Source organism: Paramisgurnus dabryanus, chromosome 17, assembly GCF_030506205.2.
Source record: "Paramisgurnus dabryanus chromosome 17, PD_genome_1.1, whole genome shotgun sequence".
In the NCBI taxonomy this organism is placed as follows: Eukaryota; Metazoa; Chordata; class Actinopteri; order Cypriniformes; family Cobitidae; genus Paramisgurnus; species Paramisgurnus dabryanus.
In genome coordinates this window covers 33,881,978-33,904,689 of record NC_133353.1, presented here as the reverse complement: position 1 = coordinate 33,904,689, position 22,712 = coordinate 33,881,978, and the positions used below count along the sequence as shown (strand labels likewise).

Sequence of the window (22,712 nt, the reverse complement as noted above, 5' to 3'; positions counted from 1 at the left end):
TATTCATCAAAATAACTGTTAATACAAAATCAGAGGAAATAACTCATTGTGATTTTTGTCTTAATTGTGAAGCCCTTTCAAAAAAATCTATTTATATGAATTGATGCATAATACAAATATGGTTAGATGAAGGATCATTGATGAATGAATGTGTTGATATCTATCTATTATAGGCAGATATATAAACAATATCCACCTTTAGTGTATAGACAGAATTTGATTGAATTATTTGTCTTTTAACCAAATTTTCTAGCAGGTGTTACAACAAACCCTCTTTTTGTTACAATGAACCCCACTTATGGGGTAAGTTGTAATGTTTGCACTCCTGTCACTTTCGGTGTAATTGTACGATAACATTAGGACCCACAAACAAACTTTTAGTGTTCATTTGTAGCAGAGATGTGTGTGGTGATTATGTAAAAAATTATTAATCTAATCTAATCTAATTTTTGTCAAAAAGCATTAGGTTGTGCCCCGCTGTCCCCAACAGTATGATGATAATTTACATATTTTTCCAAACATAAAGTGATTTAATCAAAGTTTGTTACCCTTTTTATTCACATCTAAATCAATTTGCTGTCATTTAATTACTAACAATTCAACAACCCTTATCTTAACCAAGTAAGCCATGTTGTTTAATTAAAATGTATTGTAAATAAAAAAATTAAATGTACATTGTATCCTAAATAAACACGACAATGACTGTATAATCCGTTCACTTCGTACAAAAGTCAAAAAAGAAAACATCAAATTTACAAAATGCATAATAAAGCTCTTTGTAATAAGCATCAGTGAAGTTCTCATGCAGGCAGCTGTAATGATTTGTCACGACCACTAGAGGGGCGCTGTGGTGCTGTCCACGTCTCGAGCTGACGACCTGATAGCCTTAACCAAACAATTAAGAGATATTTCCGTTAGTGTCAACTCAAGAAATATCCTTTAATTGTAAGGTGAAGGTTATCACTTCTCATCGTATACGCAGGCTCCATTCAGAGAGGCAAGTATGCAAGATTAAGAAGAAACGTGACTTCAGTAGGCTATGTTTTTCTGTCATGAAGATTCAGAATTCGTATTCAAGTCGTTCTCCACACCTATTGTCCATATTGATAGTGCGGAGTTTCAATGATAAAACGCGTAAAAAACAACACAGATCAATGATTTTGATGTTGATAGCACCATTCAGTCACTGTTGCAGTCTGGCAATCACCCACTTGCTTTCCTTGCGCTTCCATGCTCCATTCATTTCCAACGTGTGCAAAATATCCGATAGACGAAGCGCGCGCGATTGCTTTCTCTTCTGATTCACGTGGAGTCGCTGCTTGTGTGGCTGGGGAACTTCAGAAATTTTGCACAGTCCCTGGCATAACTTTTCTTTCCCAACAATATCCAGTTTTCACATTGGGAAAAATAGTTCAGTTGGTATCAGTGAAGGAATTCTGCTTGTTGGTGGTCGTCTGAAGTTCACGCGCTCAGGGTTGTGATACACCTGCTGCCGTCACTTCGCTGTAGTTCCGGCGACTCTCTCCGGCGCGAGCAAATTTCATTTCTCCGTGGCTTTTGCCGTACCGTTCGGATCTTTGGATTTTTCAGTCACGTGATGGAGCGAAGCGAGAAAGACTGCGCGCTTTGAGAGAGTGCGCGTGTATGTGGAGAGAGAGAGAGAAGGGGGGGGGGTCTCTCTGCGCTGCAGTTAGCGGTATCCAAACCATACTGAGAACTGGAACGCACGGACCCGTTGCTTTGCCTCTGACCGTGGTACCCCCGTCGTCTCCCTCGCTCTCTCTTTCCGCCCTACCCCTCCTTTTCTGCTTTCCTTCCCTTGAGAGCTTCTTTTCCCCGCGAATATCCTTTCTCACTTTCAATTTTAATAGATCTCGGAGAAAGATAGAAGCGACGCACCCGTGATCTCCTCTTGATCTACATCACTGTGGTCATTCACGCGCATTTTCTCTCACTCTCTCTGGAACTGTATTTTTGGACCGCCGTGGACGCGTGGATGATACACCGGGGCGAGAACCGGAGATGGAGTTGCTCGTGATCAGCCTCTCCTTATGGATCCTGCAGTGCCGCTTAGCTCGCGCGGACTCCATTATCCACATCGGTAAGGCGCCCGGAGCAAAGTCTCGGACAGACGCGCTGAATCACAAATAGCACCCATACAGTAAAAATCGGAGAGTTGCGCATTTTTTTTTAAATATATATATAGAAGGGAGGTTTGGTCATGCGAACTCTGTAGTTTGTTTGGCATTTGATAACTTACAAGAAAACATCAAACAGGTCCGGTAAGTTCGTGTGGTGGATTTCAGGTGCGAAAACGGTCCTAGATATTTTCGGATACGCAGCATTTGATACGCATTTATACAGGTAGCTGTCTTTCAGGGTTTACCCTACCCACCCCCAGCTGTAAGCCTGAACTTTCTGTTGAACGTGACGGAAATGTTAATTCTATTCAATGAGCTACTGAGCGCGCGACAAGTCTTATCGTGACCGCGTTGTCTGTCTTATAATTGAACTTGTGCACATTTTGATGTTCTGCTAGTGTAGTTTTCGTGTTGGGTTATAAAAGCAATGCGCAACCGCACTATTCAGAATAGTTTGTCTTGGTGAGCTTGGCAGCCTCGTGGCTCTATGCTGCATTCCGTCCTTTCTGGCAACTTACGATTGGAACAGAACAGGCTTACAAAAACCCGTAAATGCATCATGATATTTTAAACAATGTGGTATTTTAGACCAAAGAAATGTGTTTAACAACGTCTAACACGCAGGTGCCTCCTGTGCTTCCCTGTTTGAGGGGAATCTCTCTTTTGTATGCAGTGGACGTTATCAGTCATCCGGTGCGTCTGACAGTTCTCCTCAAACCTGAACACAGACGCGCTCACATATTGAACATTAAAATGTCAATTTAAGCTCAGTTTTGAACAGATATGATTTTGTGTCACATGCAAGTCGGCATATTAAAACTATTGTGATAAATTCAGCCAAAAACAAAGAATTTACTGTTGAAAAAACGTCAAGACGTTATCGCATTACAGTTCTGAAGATTTCTTCACACATTGCCAAACTGATTTGGTCTCAGTTGTCTCAGTTCTGGTCTTTCAACTGTTGTTTGTGCTACTTAACGATCCTTCCAGTCGTGAATGTGTTGGTGGAGAGTTTGTTGACGGCTGACTGCGCATGTAAATGAATAAAGCCCTTTTACTTCTCTCTCATTTTTTGACACCTCACGTCGTCACCTCCGCATATTTTATTACTGTCGCCCTGATCCCAATATCATAGCTGGGTCACCGTTTATAGTCCTGTACAAATCAGCCTCATTGATTGCGTTCAGACGCATTGTGATTTACTGGGCTGTATTTCCAACTGTGACGGACTCGTTTAGTGAGACAGCGCATTAGGAGGTTTATTCAGTCAGGCGAGATAACAAAAGCTTTGTAGTAACCTATTCATATTTAGGATTATTCTGTAAACTGAATGCAAACGGTATTTTAAAATAATTCACCTTGAATCATTGTTTTCTGGCATATGTATGTCCATTCCATGTACTTTTCAAAGACACTGTGAACGCATAGCTAAAATTGGCAACGAATGCACCTTGTCACGTACAGGATCCTCTTCTCCTAACACGAAAGCTCTTCCATTAGACTTATTTTTGTTCCCACAGGCTGTATAAATGTCCTTGGCAAATAGGGATGTGTATGGAATATGAGATCGCGTCTCACACTTGCGCTCTCCATGGTGCTAAAGTTTGCCTACTAGTAAATTGCCGCTGGCTATTGACAGACAAGCAAGGAAGTTGCTGTGAAATGCATGAGATGTAGCATTTCTGGTAACTTGATGGTAAAAACGTGCTTTTGTGACGGATTCTGCACTTTCAGCAGTTTGGAAGAAATCATTTCAGAACCACGTGACTCTGCTTTCTTGCGTGCGTGCCCGCGCGCCACCAGAATCGTTCTGCGGTAGACGGCACGGAAATAAAGACGTCTGTGCGATGTCGTCATTTTCAAAACTGTAGTGTGACTGTATGTACTATGTTAAACGAAGTACATACTTCTTCTGGTACTAGGTCTACTATTAATAAAAGAATAAAACACAAGAAGAAAATTTCTTGGTACCCACATCAAGAAATCACAGTACGTACTTATATGAAGTACCTACTGCTTTATCATAAAAAAAGTATGTTGATATAGTATGTGTGGGAAAAGTATGATTTTGGACATACTGCATCCACCATGTTTTTATTGTCATGTGACCCGTATGTCCTTTGACCTATGATGTAATCACAACAATGGTGAAGATAATTTGCTTATGTGTTGATAACCAGCCCATTCTCATGAAATGTGTGTATAAATACCACACAGTATGAATATCGATATAATTCCAATTATGCGTGCATATGATGTGCCAATCTTTCCCGTTCACTTATATGGCTCATCTTTTCGTGTTGTTTTATTCTTCTCTTTTCATGTCGCTTGGAGTTGGGGTTAGAATTTGGGTTTGGGTTAGAACAGGGTTGGGCAACGTCGGTCCTGCAGTGCCGATATCCTGCAGATTTTAGGCCCAACCTTTATAAAACCTTGCCTACCTGTAGTGTTCAGGTGACTCTTTAGATCTTGATTAGTTGTTCAGGTGTGCTTGATTAGAACTGGAGGTAAACTTTGCAGGACATCGGCACTCCAAGAACGACGTTGCCTACCGCTGTCCTAACCCAAACCCCAATTCTAACCCCAACTCCAAGCGACCATGGTAGACAAATAAACAAAACATGGAAAAACCTATATATTAAATTACATCCTAAAGCAAGCCGAAATCCAATCCCAAGCGATAATGGTTAAAAAACAAAACATTTTATGGAAGTGGATGATTTAAGGTGCAGCTTTTGAGAGTCACCCCCATTAACAAAATTACTGTACTAAAGTAGGCCTGTAGCCTCATACCTGTACTACAGGGTTCCCACCGGTCCTTGAAATCCTTAAAAGTTTGTGAATCTGGGGGAAAAATTTGAGGCCCTGGGAAGTTTTTCAAAATCTACATACATAGATCCAGGTTATTAAAAGTGCTTGAATCTTTTTTAAGCAAGAAAGTTTCTGGGAAAAAATCCATATTATTCCCTGTGTAGTATAGGATAATATCATAAAAATTCTAGACGTTTTAAGCACACGTGCTAAACTGTTCACTTTAAATGCTTATATATTCTGTATACGAATGTTGATTCATACCAATATGCTTTTTTGGATAGTTGTGTTTGACACATGAAAACGTCTCTGGTTACGTATGTAACTGTTGTTCCATAAAAAGGGAATGAGACGCTGCGTCTCCCTTGCCATACTTCCTGCATCCCTGTTACGCCGTCTTTGGCAATATTTCAGATAGCGATATACTTCCTGGCTCCCGCGTCACCCTGTCTTTGTCGTTAAGCCTCACCTTGGTTGAATTTGATATACACATTCAGACGCACTTACCAATGGAGGCGTCTCCAAAGTGTCACCGCAGTGATGCAGCGCGAGTTCCCTCAAAAGGGAACTGTAACAATGTATCTTTAAAAGTAACACGATGTAACTTTGCTCTCACTTGAATTGTGTCCCCACATTTAGTCCTTGAATTTGAGGGTATTGGATCTGGAAAGTCCTTGAAAGGTCCTTGAATTTAAAGTTAACTAAGGTGTGGGAACACTGATACTACATCAATAACAACAAAGCATTTCATATACAAAATTAAATTTAGTTAAAACTGTGAAGAAGGATTCAATAAGAACAATTTCCAGTATGTTTAAAGTGTATCTTTTCTGCGTTTTATCCAACAGGTGCAATATTTGAACAGAACGCTATACGGGACGATGAGGTTTTTCAGCTGGCGATTTCAGATCTGAGTTTGAACGACGACATCCTCCAGAGCGAGAGGATTACCCATTCCATCAAACTAATCGAGCCCAATAACCCCTTCCAGGCGGTACAAGAAGGTGAGTGAGCGACTAGAATCTCTCTGCAATCGATTAAGCACAGCTGTATCTGGACGTACGATCTGTTTGGTCAAGCACTTATTCGATACGAGGTTGACAACAACTGATAGGACACCTGTGGGATTTCCGTTTCTGTGAGCTAAAATGTGGTGATATGGAGTTCATTTTATTAAACAAGGCCGAGTGTCATCATCTGTCAAATGATTTAGATATCACACCTGCAGTTTACAGTTTCACTTTCTTGGCAGCATCTCTCTCAGAGGTCCATAGTGGTTAGCGATGATTGCTCATCCTGAAGTCTTATTATGTGAGCGCTGGGCTTCTGTCTTGTTTCAAGGAGCTCTGGGATCGATTAACCTCCCTTGTTTTGAGTGACAGCTGAGTGGGAATGACCTTTCACTTTGCTCTTTAGCTCGCATTCACCCCACTGAGAAGAAACTCTCACCTGTCAGATATACACACACAGTGCACGCGCACACTCAAAAGCACTTAATCCCCTTCGCCATCAGATACACACATACTTTTGGCTGCTCTTCTGAACGGCATAGCATAGCTTCAACCTTTTAACCACCGGTCAATAAAAACGACTTAAGATCCTGTATGTGGAAAGATGACAAGCAGTATGCGGCCGGGGCCCAAGTGAGAGAGTGTTTACAGATGTGTGTGCGAGGACACATCTATGGACATGACGACTTTTCACACACACCCAAACTTATTTTCGTGAGGATGCACGATGTGGACGTCCGCATGTGTTTTTCCAAAGTCTGCGACAGCCCATAACAATGAACTTGAGCAGGTTTGCGGTGAAAAACGATAATCGGAGACGGCAGATTCCTGTTGTGACGAATCAAGCTAATGTTTGAGAGGCAAATGTGTCTTCGCTGTGCCCCGCTGTGCTTTTTGCAAAAAAAGTGCTGACATGTTCAGAAAAAGAGTCGCCTGAAGGGGAAACCGCTTGACGATGTGCGTAAAGAACTTTTAGTGTCACATTGATGGTCCGTTTAGCAACATTTTTTTGTTTTCTCGCATCTGTCTATTCCTTTATTCACTTGTGCTTTTTCTTCCATTTAACCTTTCTAAATATCACGCCTTAAATTGATCTCTTTGGCTTTTAGATCAGAGGAAATTGAACGGTCATCCCGGATGCTGTCAGATCTTTGCTTTTCTTGAAAGGTCCGACACTCCCATCTGCTTCCTCCTCTTTAATCTTTCCATGTCTCCTCCTTTTCCTCTTATCTGCTGTGACTTCTTGAAGTCAATAGTCTTTTCTGCCTTTCACTTTCCTTGAGGTGGATTTTGGATGATTATGAACCCAAGCATCGGTTTATGAAAGAGATACTGTAGAGTGCTACCCTAACCATGTTATTAAACATATAAAAGTCAGAACAAGCTTTTCAACACAGGACCGCATTTCATTTTGTGTTTGTGTATATAATTATGGTAAAGGTTTTGGTGTAAGGTAAGGTAAGAGTAGTAGTTTAAATTTTGTCAATTTGTCCTATTCTACTGGTCTGCTGATCGCGGCAGGCTTTCAGAGTGCTCGCCACAAAATTGCTCGAACTTTTCGTGATGTTTTGAGTCGTTTTATACCAGTCTGTAATTCTAAGCTTTTAGCTGGAAATCTTCGGATACACTTCTTTGGAGAACCGTGAGGTTTTATACATGACTGTGTCTAAGAGTCTAAGTTATATTTATAGTCTCTTTTAGACACATCCAACGTTTTAGATAAGAGAGGTTATTTAAATACAGTATTTTATGTGACATTTTCAAACCTTCACGCGTTATTTCATTTACGTTCGCACCGATAAATTCAACTGACATCAACAAGATTTTCGGGTTCCTGAACCGTTAGAGATAACTTTCCCACAGGCCCTAATTCTCTCTCATGTTCTTCAGTTTTCTCTCTCTTATCTATAGCTGAGTCAGGAGGAGGTCTTAGTTGGCAATTCACATTCTGATGTGCCCTTTCAAAATGGCAGCTTGTCTACTCTGGGTCCCTAGTGCAGCTACGGCCAGTGTCTCATATTAATGAGATCCAAAATGGCTACTGCCAGGATCTCACTTTCATTTCTAATGTATGGACTTCAAATCACTGGACATCTCTTTCACGTCAGATCTCAAATGTCTGCAGTGACAAAGGTGAAACCGTATATCCTTAGTGACAACAATGACAGGGCTTGTTATGCTTTTTTAAGAAACAGAGCTGAAAGTTTGCCCGTTTAATAATATCCCACAAAGCGCAGTATTGTGTAATACTGTCATGTTTCCTGTGATTGCATATCCACAAGGGCTAATAAAGTTAATCAGAATTAATATTTTTGGTTATCTATGGCATGAAAATCCATTTGCATATATTGTATATATTTATGAACCAGTTTTTTGTTAAAGAGACATTCCACTTTTTTTGAAAATATACTCATTTTCCAGCTCCCCTACAGTTAAACATTTGATTTTTACCGTTTTGGAATCCATTCAGCTGATCTCCGTGGCTGGTGCTAGCACTTTTAGCATAGCTTAGCATAATACATTGAATCTGATTAGACCATTAGCATCGCGCAAAAAAATAACCAAAGAGTTTTGATATTTTTCCTATTTAAATCTTCTGTAGTTACATCGTGTACTAAGACCGACAGAAAATTTTAAGTTGTGATTTTCTGGGCAGATATGGCTAGGAACTATACTCTCAAACTGGCGTAATAATCAAGGACTTTGCTGCCGTAACATGGCTGCAGCAGGCGTAGCGCTATTATGCACTGCCCGAAAATAGTCCCATTGGTTATTTTCAGTAGCTTTTTTCAAATTTTTTATTTTCCGTCAGTCTTAGTACACAATGTAACTACAGAAGAGTCAAGTTTTAAATAGGAAAAATATCGAAACTCTTTGTTTAATTTTGAGTATTCACATAATATCTGTCAAAGTATTCAAAATTAGAATAAGCATGTCCCTTAAAGAAAGTCACGCCATTAGGTGGGCATGTTTGTGTCACATTTATTCCAAACACGGGAAACGAGGATGACAAATAAATGCTTTTAATAACATAAACTGTTGATACAAAGACGTTTGCATAGAGATTGACGAGAACCGACCAAAGATTAAGACAACAGAGAGTTTATATACAGTCAGGATAATAATAAACAGGTGATGGCAATGATACAATGATTGTGGATGACGGGTGCAAAGGATTATGGGAATTGTAGTCTGGAAAGTGAGTGCAGATGACAGGGGAATCGTGACAGCCTCTGGTCAGTTGTTTTTAGTCATACTTGAATGGGGAAAGACAGATATCTCTAAAATCATATGGGAAAATCACAATTAAACAACGTTTGTTTCTTTAAGCGGACATGTCACAATAATTTTAAAGAAGTCAAATAAATATTTGGTGTCCCCAGAGCACATATATAAAGTTTCAACTCAAAATACCATTTAGATAATTAATTAAAGCATGTTAAAATTGCTACTTTCTAGGTGTGAGCAAAAATGTGCCGTTTTGGGTGTGTCATTTAAAATGCAAATGAGCGGATGAAGTGCAAACACTGATCACAATGATGGTGGTTTGTTGCAATTCAAACTCAATTGTGCTGTCAATTATTTTTTCTCTCTCTCTTTCTCTCTGCACTAAATGGCAGTGCCGTGGTTGGATAGTTCAGATTAAGGGGTGGTATTATTATAAAAAGACCCCCTTATGACATCATAAGGAGAGACAACATTTCAATGACCTATTTTTTCACATGATTGTAGAGAATTGTTTACCAAAACTAAGTTACTGGGTTGATTTTTTTCAAATTTTCTAGGTTGATAGAAGCACTGGGGACCCAATTATAGCACTTAAACATGGAAAAGTCAGATTTTCGTGCCATGGCCCCTTTAAGCTCAAATTGCACTAAAACACATTTTTCGAGGTCGTCAGTTCACACGTCTCTTTATAAAGCCCATCCCATCTTCATCAATTAATGTTTGGTTATTTTAGATGGGAGGCAGAATTCCATCACCAGAGCAGCCATAGTGGGAGTTGCATTATCCCCTATTCATATTAATAGCAGTGCTCAATCTTGCTATAAGTAAGCAAATTGGGGTGCAGCAGAAGATTTAGTTTCATTACCAATTTGCTAACAATATTTGTGTTTGTTTGTTTTATTTAATTATTATTAATTCACCCGATTGACCTTTGTAAATGCCGTGAGGATAGTTTAAAGGTGGTCCTCAAGGGGACACATGCATGTAGGTGTAATAAACACCTGCTCATCACACAGCCTCATTGGACGTGAGGACAAAGCTCATGCCTCTCGCGGCTTTAAGGACCGTGAGCCCTATGTAAACAGCTCGCTTGATTAAAGGACGAATATAGATGGATCCTGGTTTAATTAGTACGATCTCTGAAGACAGAGCGGTGGGTGAACTCCAACAGTGGCCCCAGAGTCTTTCTTCTCAATGTGGAGTGACCAGGTTACTGGCCGTGGACTGCTCTTTTACTTACAGTGAAAAAAAACAACTATCAGATAATTAGCTGCCTGGAGAAAAAGAATGATCTCCAGCCCCATTTCCTTTTTTCTCTTTCTCTCGTTCGGTCTCGGTCTTTAACAAGTGCAGCGTTCTGATATGCCTTCATTAAGCGGATTTGCATTGCATGGTTATTAAGCTAAAAGGATTATAATTGTCTATTTTGGTGTGGTCTGGTTAAAGGAAGGGAAGGAGCTCGTGGTTAGAGACACACGTGACGTGTTTTGTGAACGACCCAGAGTTAAAGGTCAGATTTCTGTTGTAGTCCTGGTGGAGCGTGCACATCGTTCTGGAGAACGAGGGAAATCGTCCTTGAAATGGCCTTGTAACACGAAACATGATGTGGGTGTATAGTGGATATTTATTCTACAGTTGCTCTCTTGTGTTTCGGTTTTTAAAGTATTGTATGCTGATGTGCTTCTGTGGGAGGAGCAGTGTTTACATATGAAATGTTTAGGCTTAGCTGGGTTTCATCCAGTCTGATCTCACGGGTGCGTATTTTACGAGTTGGCTAATTCGTACAAAGTGAATTGTACAAAAGTGTATGATTTATATTAGGAACAAAAAATGTATGAAACCCCACCCCTAACCCGAATGTCAAATATATATATATATATATATATATATATATATGTGTGTGTAAGGAATAATTGACGACGGGCCATTGAATTATAAGAAAATAATGCACACCCAAGGTGCAATGCGACACGACGCGAAGGGGAGTGCCGTTACACCGCGGGTGTGAATTATTTTCAAATAATTCAAAGGACCGGAGTCAATTATTCCTTTTATACCACGGTTACTACAAACATTGTTCTGGTGCCTATTTTTAAGACATTTGACAAGTTAGGTGTGCGGTTATCAGAAATTAATGCTTATCCACGGAACATTTCTGAGCAAATCAGAATACAGCATTCAACAGACCCGTGGTATAAATAAATAAATATAAATATATATAAATATATATATAAGAAAATGTAAGAAAAAAAATTAAATAAGTTTCCTTTATTCTTAAACACATTAGTAGATTTTTTTGCTTGTTTTAAGCACAAATTCACTTGAATTAATTTTTATTTTTTACTATTTTTAATACTAAGTAAGAAAGTCATTTTTTCCAACATGCAGTGCAAAAATTGATTTTCAAGAAAAACTTTTCTTAGTATTTTTGTCTTGTTTTCAGTAAAAATATCTAAAAATTCTTAAATTAAGATGCTTTTTCTTGATGAGCAAATAGACCCTAGACAATAAGTCTAAAATTCAAATTTAAGTGATTTTGTGCAAAAAAAATCTGCCAATTGGGTAAGCAAAAAATGTTGAACATTTTTCTTAAAAACTAAATTCAAGAAAAATTCAAGAACAATTTCCGTACCCCATTCTTTTTTGTTTTATGCACAAAATCACTTAAATGTTATATTTTTGGTCTAAAAAAGACTTATTTTCTTGGGTCGTTTTGCTCATCATATTTTTACTGAAAACAAGACAATAATACTAAGAAATTTTTTCTTAAAAATCATTTTTTGCAGTGTGTGGTCATACAAATAAGCCACCTTGCAAAATGCATACGAATTGCACGAGATTGTGTTGTTTTATCTCAAACCATCTCCTTGTGTTTTATTGATCAGATTGCTCTTGTCTTGTGAGGCATTAACGCTTGGTTTTTAATGGATGGCTGTGAAAACATGTGAAATGACGAAGTATAGGCACATGTCATCAGTGGCACCTCCAAGGGTCCAGGGGGGGCACGCACTCCCCTTAAAAGACACTGGCCACCCTACTGCCCCCCCCAACTAGAAAGCAGGTTTATGGACTTTATTGGCTCTTAAAGTCACACACTGCAAAAAATGATTTTCAAGAAAAAAAAATCTTAGTATTTTTGTCTTGTTTTCAATAAAAATATCTAAAAATTCTTAAATTAATTCTTAAAGAAAATAAATCTAGTTTATAAACCGAAGATATTAAATTTAAGTGATTTTGTGCATAAAACAAGCAAAAAAATCTGCCAATGGGGTAAGCAAATTTTTTATTTAGTGTTTCAGTCATTTTTTGCAGTGCATACTGTATGTATACAGCATGAAGCTTAAACACTGACAATATATTATTTACACATGTAGGGTTATTATAGAAATCTAAATAAAAATGTCAGTTTGCAAGGGACTACGCTATTTCAAGAGCAATTAATTGCTAATTTAAAGCATAATGTTAAATTAACCAGAACCAAAAGTAAATTGGTATAACACGGAGTTATTTTTTGGTGCCACCCCATGATTTGCTGTGGCCTGCTCTGGCCACCCCTATTAAAATTTTCTGGGGGCGCCACTGCATGTCATTGTCAAATATACAAAGTGGCTCATTTCTAACATGGGAAAAGTTTAGATATCCAAAAACTCCTACAATGCACTGTGAAAACTTTTCTGAATTCGAAACTTATTGAGCTTTGCTTTTTGTTAAAGCATTGCTGTTCGAGGCTCTCTTGTATTTTTGTCAGCGTGCATTGAATGATGGGCTGTCTGGGTGATTTTCAAAATGAATATATCATATTTCATCATTTGCTTCACACTACGGTAACAAGATAATACACTACAGGACAGTTTGCCTTGCGTACGTGTGCTTTGTTGCATTTGAAACAGTTTGAAAGAGTCTAACTTGGCAAATCTGCTCGGATTCGGAGATTTGTTTTTAGACAGCACTGGGATTTGAAAGGAAAACAGAGAAAAAGAGACAAGCAGAGATAACATATGCTAATACTCTGGTGTGCTGGACAATCCACCGGTTGCCAGATAAACCCTGACAGCTCTGAGGTTTGAATCAGATTGGGAAACTCTTCAACTTGAAAAACCCAACTCGGCAAACAAACACAGGTTCAAAATCTCCGTGACTAATGGGTATTCCCAATAACCGTATACTGTCCACATCAAAACAAATAATGAAAAATGTATGAAATATTAAGTACTTTGTTTGGCATTTGTGCTTTATTTTCGGATACGTTGGCGCCGGGCTCAAATCTTCTCAATAGAGAATTTCCTCTATCAAACGCAGCTGCTTTGTGCACTTGTTTTGCAGATGTTGCACAGAAGGACTAAAGATATTTCTGTCCAAACGTCATTAGAGTTCCTCTCCAAATGTCACCAGTAGCACGGAAATCAACCAGCCCTCTAATTGGTGTTTTCTGCATTAACCCATTTTCCCTGTATTGCATGTTTTGGAGTATGCAAGTTTTTAGTATTTTACATTTTCTATTTAACCATTAAGCATTGATGTTTAAATGTCTGCCATCAGATGAATTATACGTGATTTATTTGGGTTTACAAAATTTCAAAAGTTCAGAATATTTCTAAAGATTGTTCCTGTATTGATATGAGCTGGTTGGTGGCTTGATGTCTTGGACTTGCGTGGGGAAAGTTTCTTTTAAAAGTAATGCATTACAATATTAAGTTACTTCCAATAAAAGTAACTAATTGCTAATTTAATAAAGGGGGTCGCACACCCCCGCAGCGCCGCGCCGCTTTAAAAAACAATCGAACACATTGTTTGCTATGAGTATACGCACACCGGCACCGACAGGTGGCGCCTGTCCGCAGCGCCCAGCTACGGCTCAGGAAGTTGCTCAAATCCTTGTCGTGCCACAGAGCGCCACTCACATAGTTTAACATTAAATAACATCATATTTGTCCCAAATCATTAACGATTAACATTGGCTGCTAACGTATATTTTGCATTTTGAAGTAGACGCTATCTGACTAAGCTTGCGCTATTTAATGTGCACTTCCAGTCTACGATACCTCCGAGTTGTCCTAGACGCGACTTGATGCGGCGCTGAGCTGCGCGTCCGGTGTGTGACCCCCTTTAGTTACTTTCAATGGAAATAAATGTTTACGTAAATTTTAAGTAACTTTTGCTTTACTTTTTCTTGGCTGAGGCTTGATCTCTTTCAGGCCCCGCAAGTGTTTTTTAAGACTGAAAAGTTCTGTGTACAGAAATTGCATGTTTTATCACAAAAATGTCAAGCTTTGGCCTGCCAGAGCTCTGGTTTCTGACTTCTGAAGCTGTTGTTAGTGTGTAATGTGAATACGTTCAGTTTAATTCAGTACATAATGTCTTTTAATTAAACGAATTAAACTAAAAAGTAACTTGCATTACTTTAATATTTTAGGTACTTTTTTTAAATATGTAGATTAAAAAGTAATGCGTTACTTTACTCATTACTTCAGAAAAGTAATTTTATGACGTAATGCATGTTACTTGTAATGCGTTACCCCCAACACTGGCCGTGAAAATGCGTGGATGTTGAGTACTAGAATGCTGAGTAAATGTAATCTTTGCCATCAGGTCAAACTCATTAGGAAATACGCAGCATCTTAACCTATTGATCGTCTTACCAGCATTATTGGTTTGTTTACTTGACCCCGAGAGCGAGCGAGCGAGGTAGTTAGGGATGGGGAGAGGAAACGGTCAAGATGGAAAACGTTCAGCCACTGAGAAAGTGACGGGGATGAGCTTAAACATTCTCAGATAATCCCGAATCTCTCCTGGCAGTCAAACACTCCTTACAGTAGGGTTACATCATTTTCATTTACCGCCTGCGAGAGAGAGGTTTCTCTGTCTGCACTTTGTTTGCGTGAATGAATAAAATCAACCTCTACAGTCACAGTCCTCAGCTAAATCTCCACTCAATTCAATTCCCATTCATTTGTGCAGCACTTTATGTAATGGCACTCGCTACAAAGCAGCTTTACTAAGATCGAGGGTGATGGTTTCATGGGAAACCGTCCCAGATGAAGTTCAAAACTTTGGAGGTGATCGAGGTTCAAGAGAAAATCCTTTCGATCGATCCACCTCAGGAACATATTAAGCATCATCACAGATCTGAACTTTTGGACTGTACTCTACTTTATTGGCTTTTACTGAACATGCATAGCATGTCAAGGGCGAATAAGATGACTAGCTCATGATGGTCATAACTGCAAACGGCTGTATTGATAGTTAACATATTGCACTGATTGATGGATAATTGAAACGGATGAATGAGAGTCAGTAAGAGCCAAAACCTGCCAATCAGTCAACATGACACTAGACAGTTTTTGGCGATGTCACTTTTGTTCATAACACCTCTCGCGGTTGCCATCTGCTCTCGATCTTGTGTTAGCTTCATCTGCATGTTCATTATGAAAATCCTCTTCATCTCGACCTCTGTACCGTATATCAGCTTTTCTGTCATGTAGCATTAAAACTCCTCCAGCCCCTTTTATTGACATCCTTCATCTCGTGGTAGTTAATTTGAATGATGGCTGTGAAGGCTTTGAATGTGTTTGGGCTGTGAAGGCTTTGAATGTGTTTGGGCGTGACATTTAGTGCAGATCTGTCAAAATACCTTTTATGTAAATGCACAGGATGGTAATTTTTTATAGTAAATCTCATGCTTGCAAAAACTCACGATTATTCAGGTTTATGATAGCAAGAAATGTGTGTTACCATCTTGAGAAGGATTTTCCAAACTGGGGTTCACAAACCCCTGGTGGTCCACGTTGAAACGCAGACAGCAGATGACCCTGGGCTGGATCTGCACCAATGTAAATTATGTAGTAAAAAAGTTACCAGATGAAGGTCATTTTTACAATGTAAAATACTATTGATAAATAACTCAAAAATAAATATGTTTGAAGTTAAAGAGCACCTATTGTCCAATTCACGATTTTACATTTCACGTTTTTCCAAGAAATAATGTTCTTGGAAAATCATTTTTTTTTTTCAGTGTACTACTACACACTGTGTAGTAGTACACTGCAAAAAAATGATCTTCAAGAAAAATATTTCTTAGTATTTTTGTCTAAAAATTCTTAAATTAAGATGCTTGTTCTTGATGAGCAAAATGACCCAAGAAAATATGTCTAGTTTTTAGACCAAAAATATCAAGTTTAAGTCATTTTGTGCATAAAACAAGCAAAAAAATATGCCAATGGGGTAAGCAAAAAAATCTTGAACATTTTTCTTAAATACTGAATTCAAGAAAAATTAAAGAAAAATTTGCTTACCCCATTGGCAGATTTTTTTGCTTGTTTTATGCACAAAATCACTTAAATTGATATTTTTGGTCTAAAAACTACTTATTTTCTTGGTTCGTTTTGTTCATCAAGAAAAAGCATCTTAATTTAAGAATTTTTTTGATATTTTTACTGAAAACAAGACAAAAATACTAAAAAAAAATTTTTTCTTTAAAATAATTTTTTGCAGTGTAGAGGAGCAGCAATAATTTATTTATTATTCGATTGTATTGGGTTTATTTTGTTTATATTTTGTATCTTCCTTGATTTTTTTATGCTTTCTTTTAATATACACATTGTCTTATTGTACAGCGCTTTGGTGCAACTCTGTTGCTTTTAAATGTGCTATAGAAATAAAATTTGACTTAACAATAATGTACAACATGTGGTTCATAATGTGTTTTTTTAACTTTAACCTCCTAAGACCCAAGCTTTGGATTTGCTTGCATTTTAGATTTCCAGCTATTTAGGGTTAGGAAGAACCAATAAATATAATAACCAAATAGAACATGAAGCAGTGTATTTGTCCACGTTTGTGTACAACAGGTTCACAGAATTAAATATTATGGTGCAAACAACAAAAAAATGTGATGTCCACGTATGTGAACACACCAGTGGCCGGTTGCATAAACCTCTAAGACTAGTCTTAAAAGTTAGTCATGAATTTTTTTCTTCAAGACCCTAAGTATGTTACATATGTAGATTGGTCTAATTTAAATCCAAATAATAATACCGATTAGCCGTAACTAATTGCTAGTTAGTTAGACTCATTCTTAAGACGCACTCTTAACGTCATATGTTTATGCAACTGGCCACAGGTCTTGCACTACATCAAATACACCAAATAATGTTCTTTTTATCAACGTCATATGACCCCTAAAATGGTGGTCTCATGCATTTGGTTTGTTTATAATCACAATTTAGTTCTATATATCGAATTTACACGTGTATCATATAATGAGGTAACCGGAGATACCCAAATGTCCATTGGACACAGTCGTCTAGTTATTTAGTTGTATATTGCAGAATGTCACAGGCACTCAGTGTAGAGTTATAAATACAAACAGCCATGAAGACCACCGCGTAGAGCCTGCGGCATCAATTCGAAACAGAAATACAACGGCTCTTTAAAGTGGGGTCGCTTCGGGGGATTGTCTTTGTAATAAATGCACGTACAGTCACATCAGAGTTTCGTTCAGCTCTATAATTAGTCATTAGCCTGGTGAAAAGTACACAATTTGATTAAAAAATCTGATTTGGTAACATAACCTTACCAGGAGCTTTGATCCCGTCAGATCCAGCTCCATACTTAATGTGCACGCTCGCATACGGGATGATGGTCACGCCAGATGTGCTCATTAAAACAATGTGCCGTCTGCGTGCACCTCTTGGCTGTCACAAGCTGTTAGTGTTTGCACTGTTTGAGAGCAAGTTCAGATAAAAGATTCATGCCTGGCAATTTTGTTAAGCATGTTTTTGTACTAACATTCCCATGGTCCTTAGAAAACAAAAGAGGATGCATGATGGTGACAAAGATTTTCCTTAACAAAGAGAAAGATTTATAGGAGCGTTAACGGCTAAGGAGCATCTAAGTGTGTGTGTTTGAGAGATGTAGATCTAAATCTAAAGAGCTCCATGTCTTTTTATGAGTCCGTGTAAATGATAAAAAATGTCATAATCATAACAGCATTTTTGCTCTTTTCCGTCGCAGGCCTGCTGATGTAAATGCAGTAGTTTGAGAGTCTGGAGTTTGACAAATAATTCCCTGCATGCATGAAGTGGCCTGTTTGAGGTCTTAAGATTTTGAAATTGTTTTGAATCCCTGAATTGCATGTTTAACACTTCAATCATAGCGTGACTCACATAAGTGAATGAATACAAGGACAAGATAGGCACAATATATTTGTTTGAACGGGGCTCCAGCTATGTTTTATTCAATGCAGAATGCTAGAGTTTCCTTCTTACTACTACAAATGAAATCAAATGATATCTGATTTTCACCACAATCCTAGTACTACCTCAGAAAGATGTACAAAAGCTGTCATTGGAGTGGTACCCTTTCGAAAAGTACACTAAATCCCTGGGTATAGTCTGTTTTTTAAGCATAAACGCATTCGAATGCACAGCCTTGCAAAGCATAGTTTATTTGACATGTGCATGACGTTCGATGCATGCGCATTGCGACAATTTGCAATGTCTCTTATGGCCGACATACTACATGCTCCTGTACGTACCAATGCGTACATTTTACACACGGTTTCAAAAATCCGAAATGTAAATGTTTTTTCTTACTGTAATACCACAGAAATAACCTTGAGCTAATAATAAGGAACATTTTACTGTATATATGCACAAAACTCAATTTACAAAATTAAGTGAATTATAATTAATGTTAAGATTACATGCAAAAACATTTTAATTATCTATCATTTTGTCACTTAGTTTTGCCCTTAATCCCTGACCCTGCTTAGCATTGCCCTCACCATTTCCCCAATGTTGCATTAGTTGAAGAATTTAATGAACATAACTGCATCCAAATAACGGAGCGAGTGTGTGTCTAATGCACATGTCCATTACTGCATTATGCATAAACACATGAATAAAACAACCTGTAAGGCTGTTCTTAGGTCAGTGAACATGTCACTGTGGCGGGACACCCTTTCAAAAAGTACACATTTGTACTTAAATAGTACATATTAGGGCATTTTTAACAGGTACCATCAATATAAAAAACTGGAATGCTATAATATATTAATATATGTGAAAATCTTCAACAAGTCTCTCAATATTACTTCAGATGAAAGATCTTTGGCCATTAATGTGTTTTTAATATGATTTATAGAAAAAAAACTCAATAATTTTAAAATTGTAATTTAAAAGAGGCTATACAAATAAAAGAGTCTTTTAGCAAAAACGTCCATAGCCATCCATGATGAGGGCCATGCAGCCTTGTACCTTATATCTGTAGGATGTGTCTGACACACGTAAATAACAATTTAGTGCTAAATACATCAGAGCAATTAAGGCGTCCCCCTCACTGACATTAAAATACACATTGTCTTTAACCAACATGCCTTTTGAATGAATAATTAAAGTTTTCTTGGAAACCTTTCAGAAATAGACACTTCAAAAAATATGTGCTGTGTCAGTATTAAAATAGATCTTATATCTGAGAATCCAAACCAAATAAATACAACCTTTCCCATCTGTTTGATGTTTAAGAAAGTTTATGTGCACAAACTTATAAATAGTAACAGGAATATAATCTCTAAACAGTAACTATAGAAAAACAAGCAAGAGATGCTTGTACTACATGTAAAACCCTGGGATATAGTCTGTTTTTTATTAACAAATTGCAATACATACTACATACAGTACTCCTGTATGCCCATGTGCGACCTATGCATTTAATGTACTCAAGGTTTCATCATTCTGATGACAAAAATTGCGTAACGGGTACTGTACTGTAAAAAAAAATTACTATACTTTGGCCCCAAGAGGGTCTTTTACTCTTAAAAAAGTGCTTGGTTATGGGGAAATTATAAACCTCATCAGCTTGGCTTATACTGGTTATACTGGGTTATTTTCAACCCAGTGTTAGATCAAAAACGGATGAACTTTATTTGGGCTAAAATAACTCAAATGAAAATTTTCATATTTGACCCAACAATGGATTAAAACAACCCAGCATTTCAAGTTGAAACAACCCTAACAATTGGTTAAATTACAAAACAATGGGTTGGGTTAATCCCTTATGGGGTTAAAAATAACCGTATACTGGTTTACTGGGTTATTTTGAACCCAATGTTGGCTCAAAAAAGGACAAACCCAGCCATTGGGTTAAATGAACCCAGAAAATGTTTATATTTAACCCAACAATGGGTTTAAACAACCCAGCATTTTAAATTGAAACAACCTAAACAATAGGTTAAATTACAACCCAATGGGTTGAGTTCATTCCTTTTGGGGTTAAAAATAACCCAGCATTTTTTTGAGTGTAGTAGTGTAGAAATTATTAAAATGATGGGGTGGGGAAATTATAAACCTCATCAGCTTGGCTTATACTGGTTATATTGGGTTATTTTTAATCCAGTGTTATGTCAAAAAGGGATGAACTTTATTTGGGCTAAAATAACTCAGAAAATGTTTATATTTGACCCAACAATGGATTAAAACAACTCAGCATTATAGGTTGAAACAACCTTGGCCGGGTTTCCCGATAACGATTGAACTTAGCACTTAAGAGCGCTTTCTACGAGCTACTTAACGAACATTCGTTGTTCATTTACGTGCGTTTCCCAAAGATGCACGTGAAACGATCGCTCGCAGCTGGGTTTTAAGTGCTACTTACGAGTCGCAATCCATTTGTCAAGTGCTGAAATGTCACCAATAGAATGACTTGAATTTGTAGCTGAAGCTTGTTTAGGCTAATGATCTTCAGCCGATGTGCAGTAATATTTTTAATAATATATTTTCATTATTGTTCAATGACTTTTTAAATGTTTTAATAATTTATTTAATATTCTTTTCCGTATTTAGTTAGGACTCGTCCCGCGTTTCTATTATAGTTTAGATTATTATTATTATTTGTTGTTTATTATCTATGTTTATTTATTATTATGGATTATTGCATTTTACCGTAAATATTTATTTTGTTTCTTTAATTAGATGCCATTTCCCTTCAAAACAATGTTTAGATGAATTATAGCAGCAATCGGTATGAACCATTTATCAATTTGCTAAACCAACTTTTACCAAAATACAAAAAACTTTTACCAACTTGTACAAAATACGTTTTCCTTCTTTATAAATGTATGTTTAGCCATTTAAATTTGATTGCTCATTTGAATTTTAAATATATTATATTATATATTTAATATAAAATAAACAAAGAAGAACCCAGTAAATAAATATAGCCTACATTTAAAACATTACATTATCGTCATTGCAGGAGTGCAATTTGCTGGTTGTCCTTTAGGTGACCTTGTAACTCTGTTGTCTTACGATGCACTTATGAATGAACGATTACTCCAGACCACTCGTAGATCTACGATGATTTTCAAGTGCAACTTAAGTTACGAAGCTTTTAGGAAACAGCCCGTACTTCTAAGATGATTCGTACGATCGTTTTAACGATCTACTTAGCCTTACGATGCTTTTGGGAAACCCGGCCCTGAACAATTGGTTAAATTACAACACAATGGATTGGGTTAATCCTTTCTGGGATTAACAATAACCTTATACTAGTTTTACTGGGGTATTTTCAACCCAGTGTTGGGTCAAAAATAAATTAACTTTATTTGGGTTAAAATAACTCAGAAAATTTTATATTTGACCCTACAATGAATTAAAACAACCCAGCATTTAGGGTTAAAACAACCCAGCATTTGGGGTTAAAACAACTCAGCATTTAGGGTTAAAACAACCCAGCATTTGGGGTTAAAACAACTCAGCATTTGAAGTTAAAACAACCCAGCATTTGGGGTTAAACAACCCAGCATTTGGGGTTAAAACAACACAGGATTTGGGGTTAAAACAACCCAGAATTTGTAGTTAAAACAACCCAGCATTTGGGGTTAATACAACCCAGCATTTGGGGTTAAAACAACCAAGCATCTGTAGTTAAAACAACCCAGCATTTGGAGTTAAAACAACCCAGCATTTGGGGTTAAAACAACACAGGATTTGGGGTTAAAACAACACAGGATTTGGGGTTAAAACAACCCAGCATTTGGGGTTAAAACAACCCAGCATTTGGGGTTAAAACCACTCAGCATTTGGGGTTAAAACAACCCAGCATTTGGGGTTAAAACAACCCAGCATTTGGGGATAAAACAACCCAGCATTTGGGGATAAAACAACCTAGCATTTGAGGTTAAAACAACCCAGCATTTGGGTTTAAAACAACTCAGCATTTGGGGTTAAAACAACCCAGCATTTGGGTTTAAAACAACTCAGCATTTGGGGTTAAAACAAAACATAATTTGGGGTTAAAACAACCCAGCATCTGGAGTTAAAACAACCCAGCATTTGGAGTGAAAACAACCCAGCATTTGGGGTTAAAACAACCCAGCATTTGTAGTTAAAACAACTCAGCATTTGGGGTTAAAACAACCCAGCATCTGTAGTTAAAACAACCCAGCATTTGGAGTTAAAACAACCCAGCATTTGGGGTAAAACAACCCAGATAGGGTAAATGACAACCTAATGCTGGGCTGAAA

The 22,712-nt window shown here is 37.6% G+C and overlaps 1 protein-coding gene across 3 annotated transcripts in view; it reads left to right on the top strand.

Moving 5' to 3' along the window:
• Positions 1-471: 471 nt before the first annotated feature.
• grid1a (glutamate receptor, ionotropic, delta 1a) overlaps positions 472-22,712 on the top strand; it is a 331,925-nt gene continuing 309,684 nt past the window's right edge. For 2 of the 3 annotated variants that reach the window (XM_065288210.2, XM_065288212.2), the window contains exons 1-2: positions 472-2,101; positions 5,801-5,956. In XM_065288210.2, coding sequence (XP_065144282.2) covers positions 2,023-2,101; positions 5,801-5,956 — 235 coding nt within the window. In that variant the 5' untranslated portion in view covers positions 472-2,022. The remainder of the gene's footprint in view (positions 2,102-5,800; positions 5,957-22,712) is intronic. The other variant, XM_065288211.2, reaches the window with a different exon arrangement.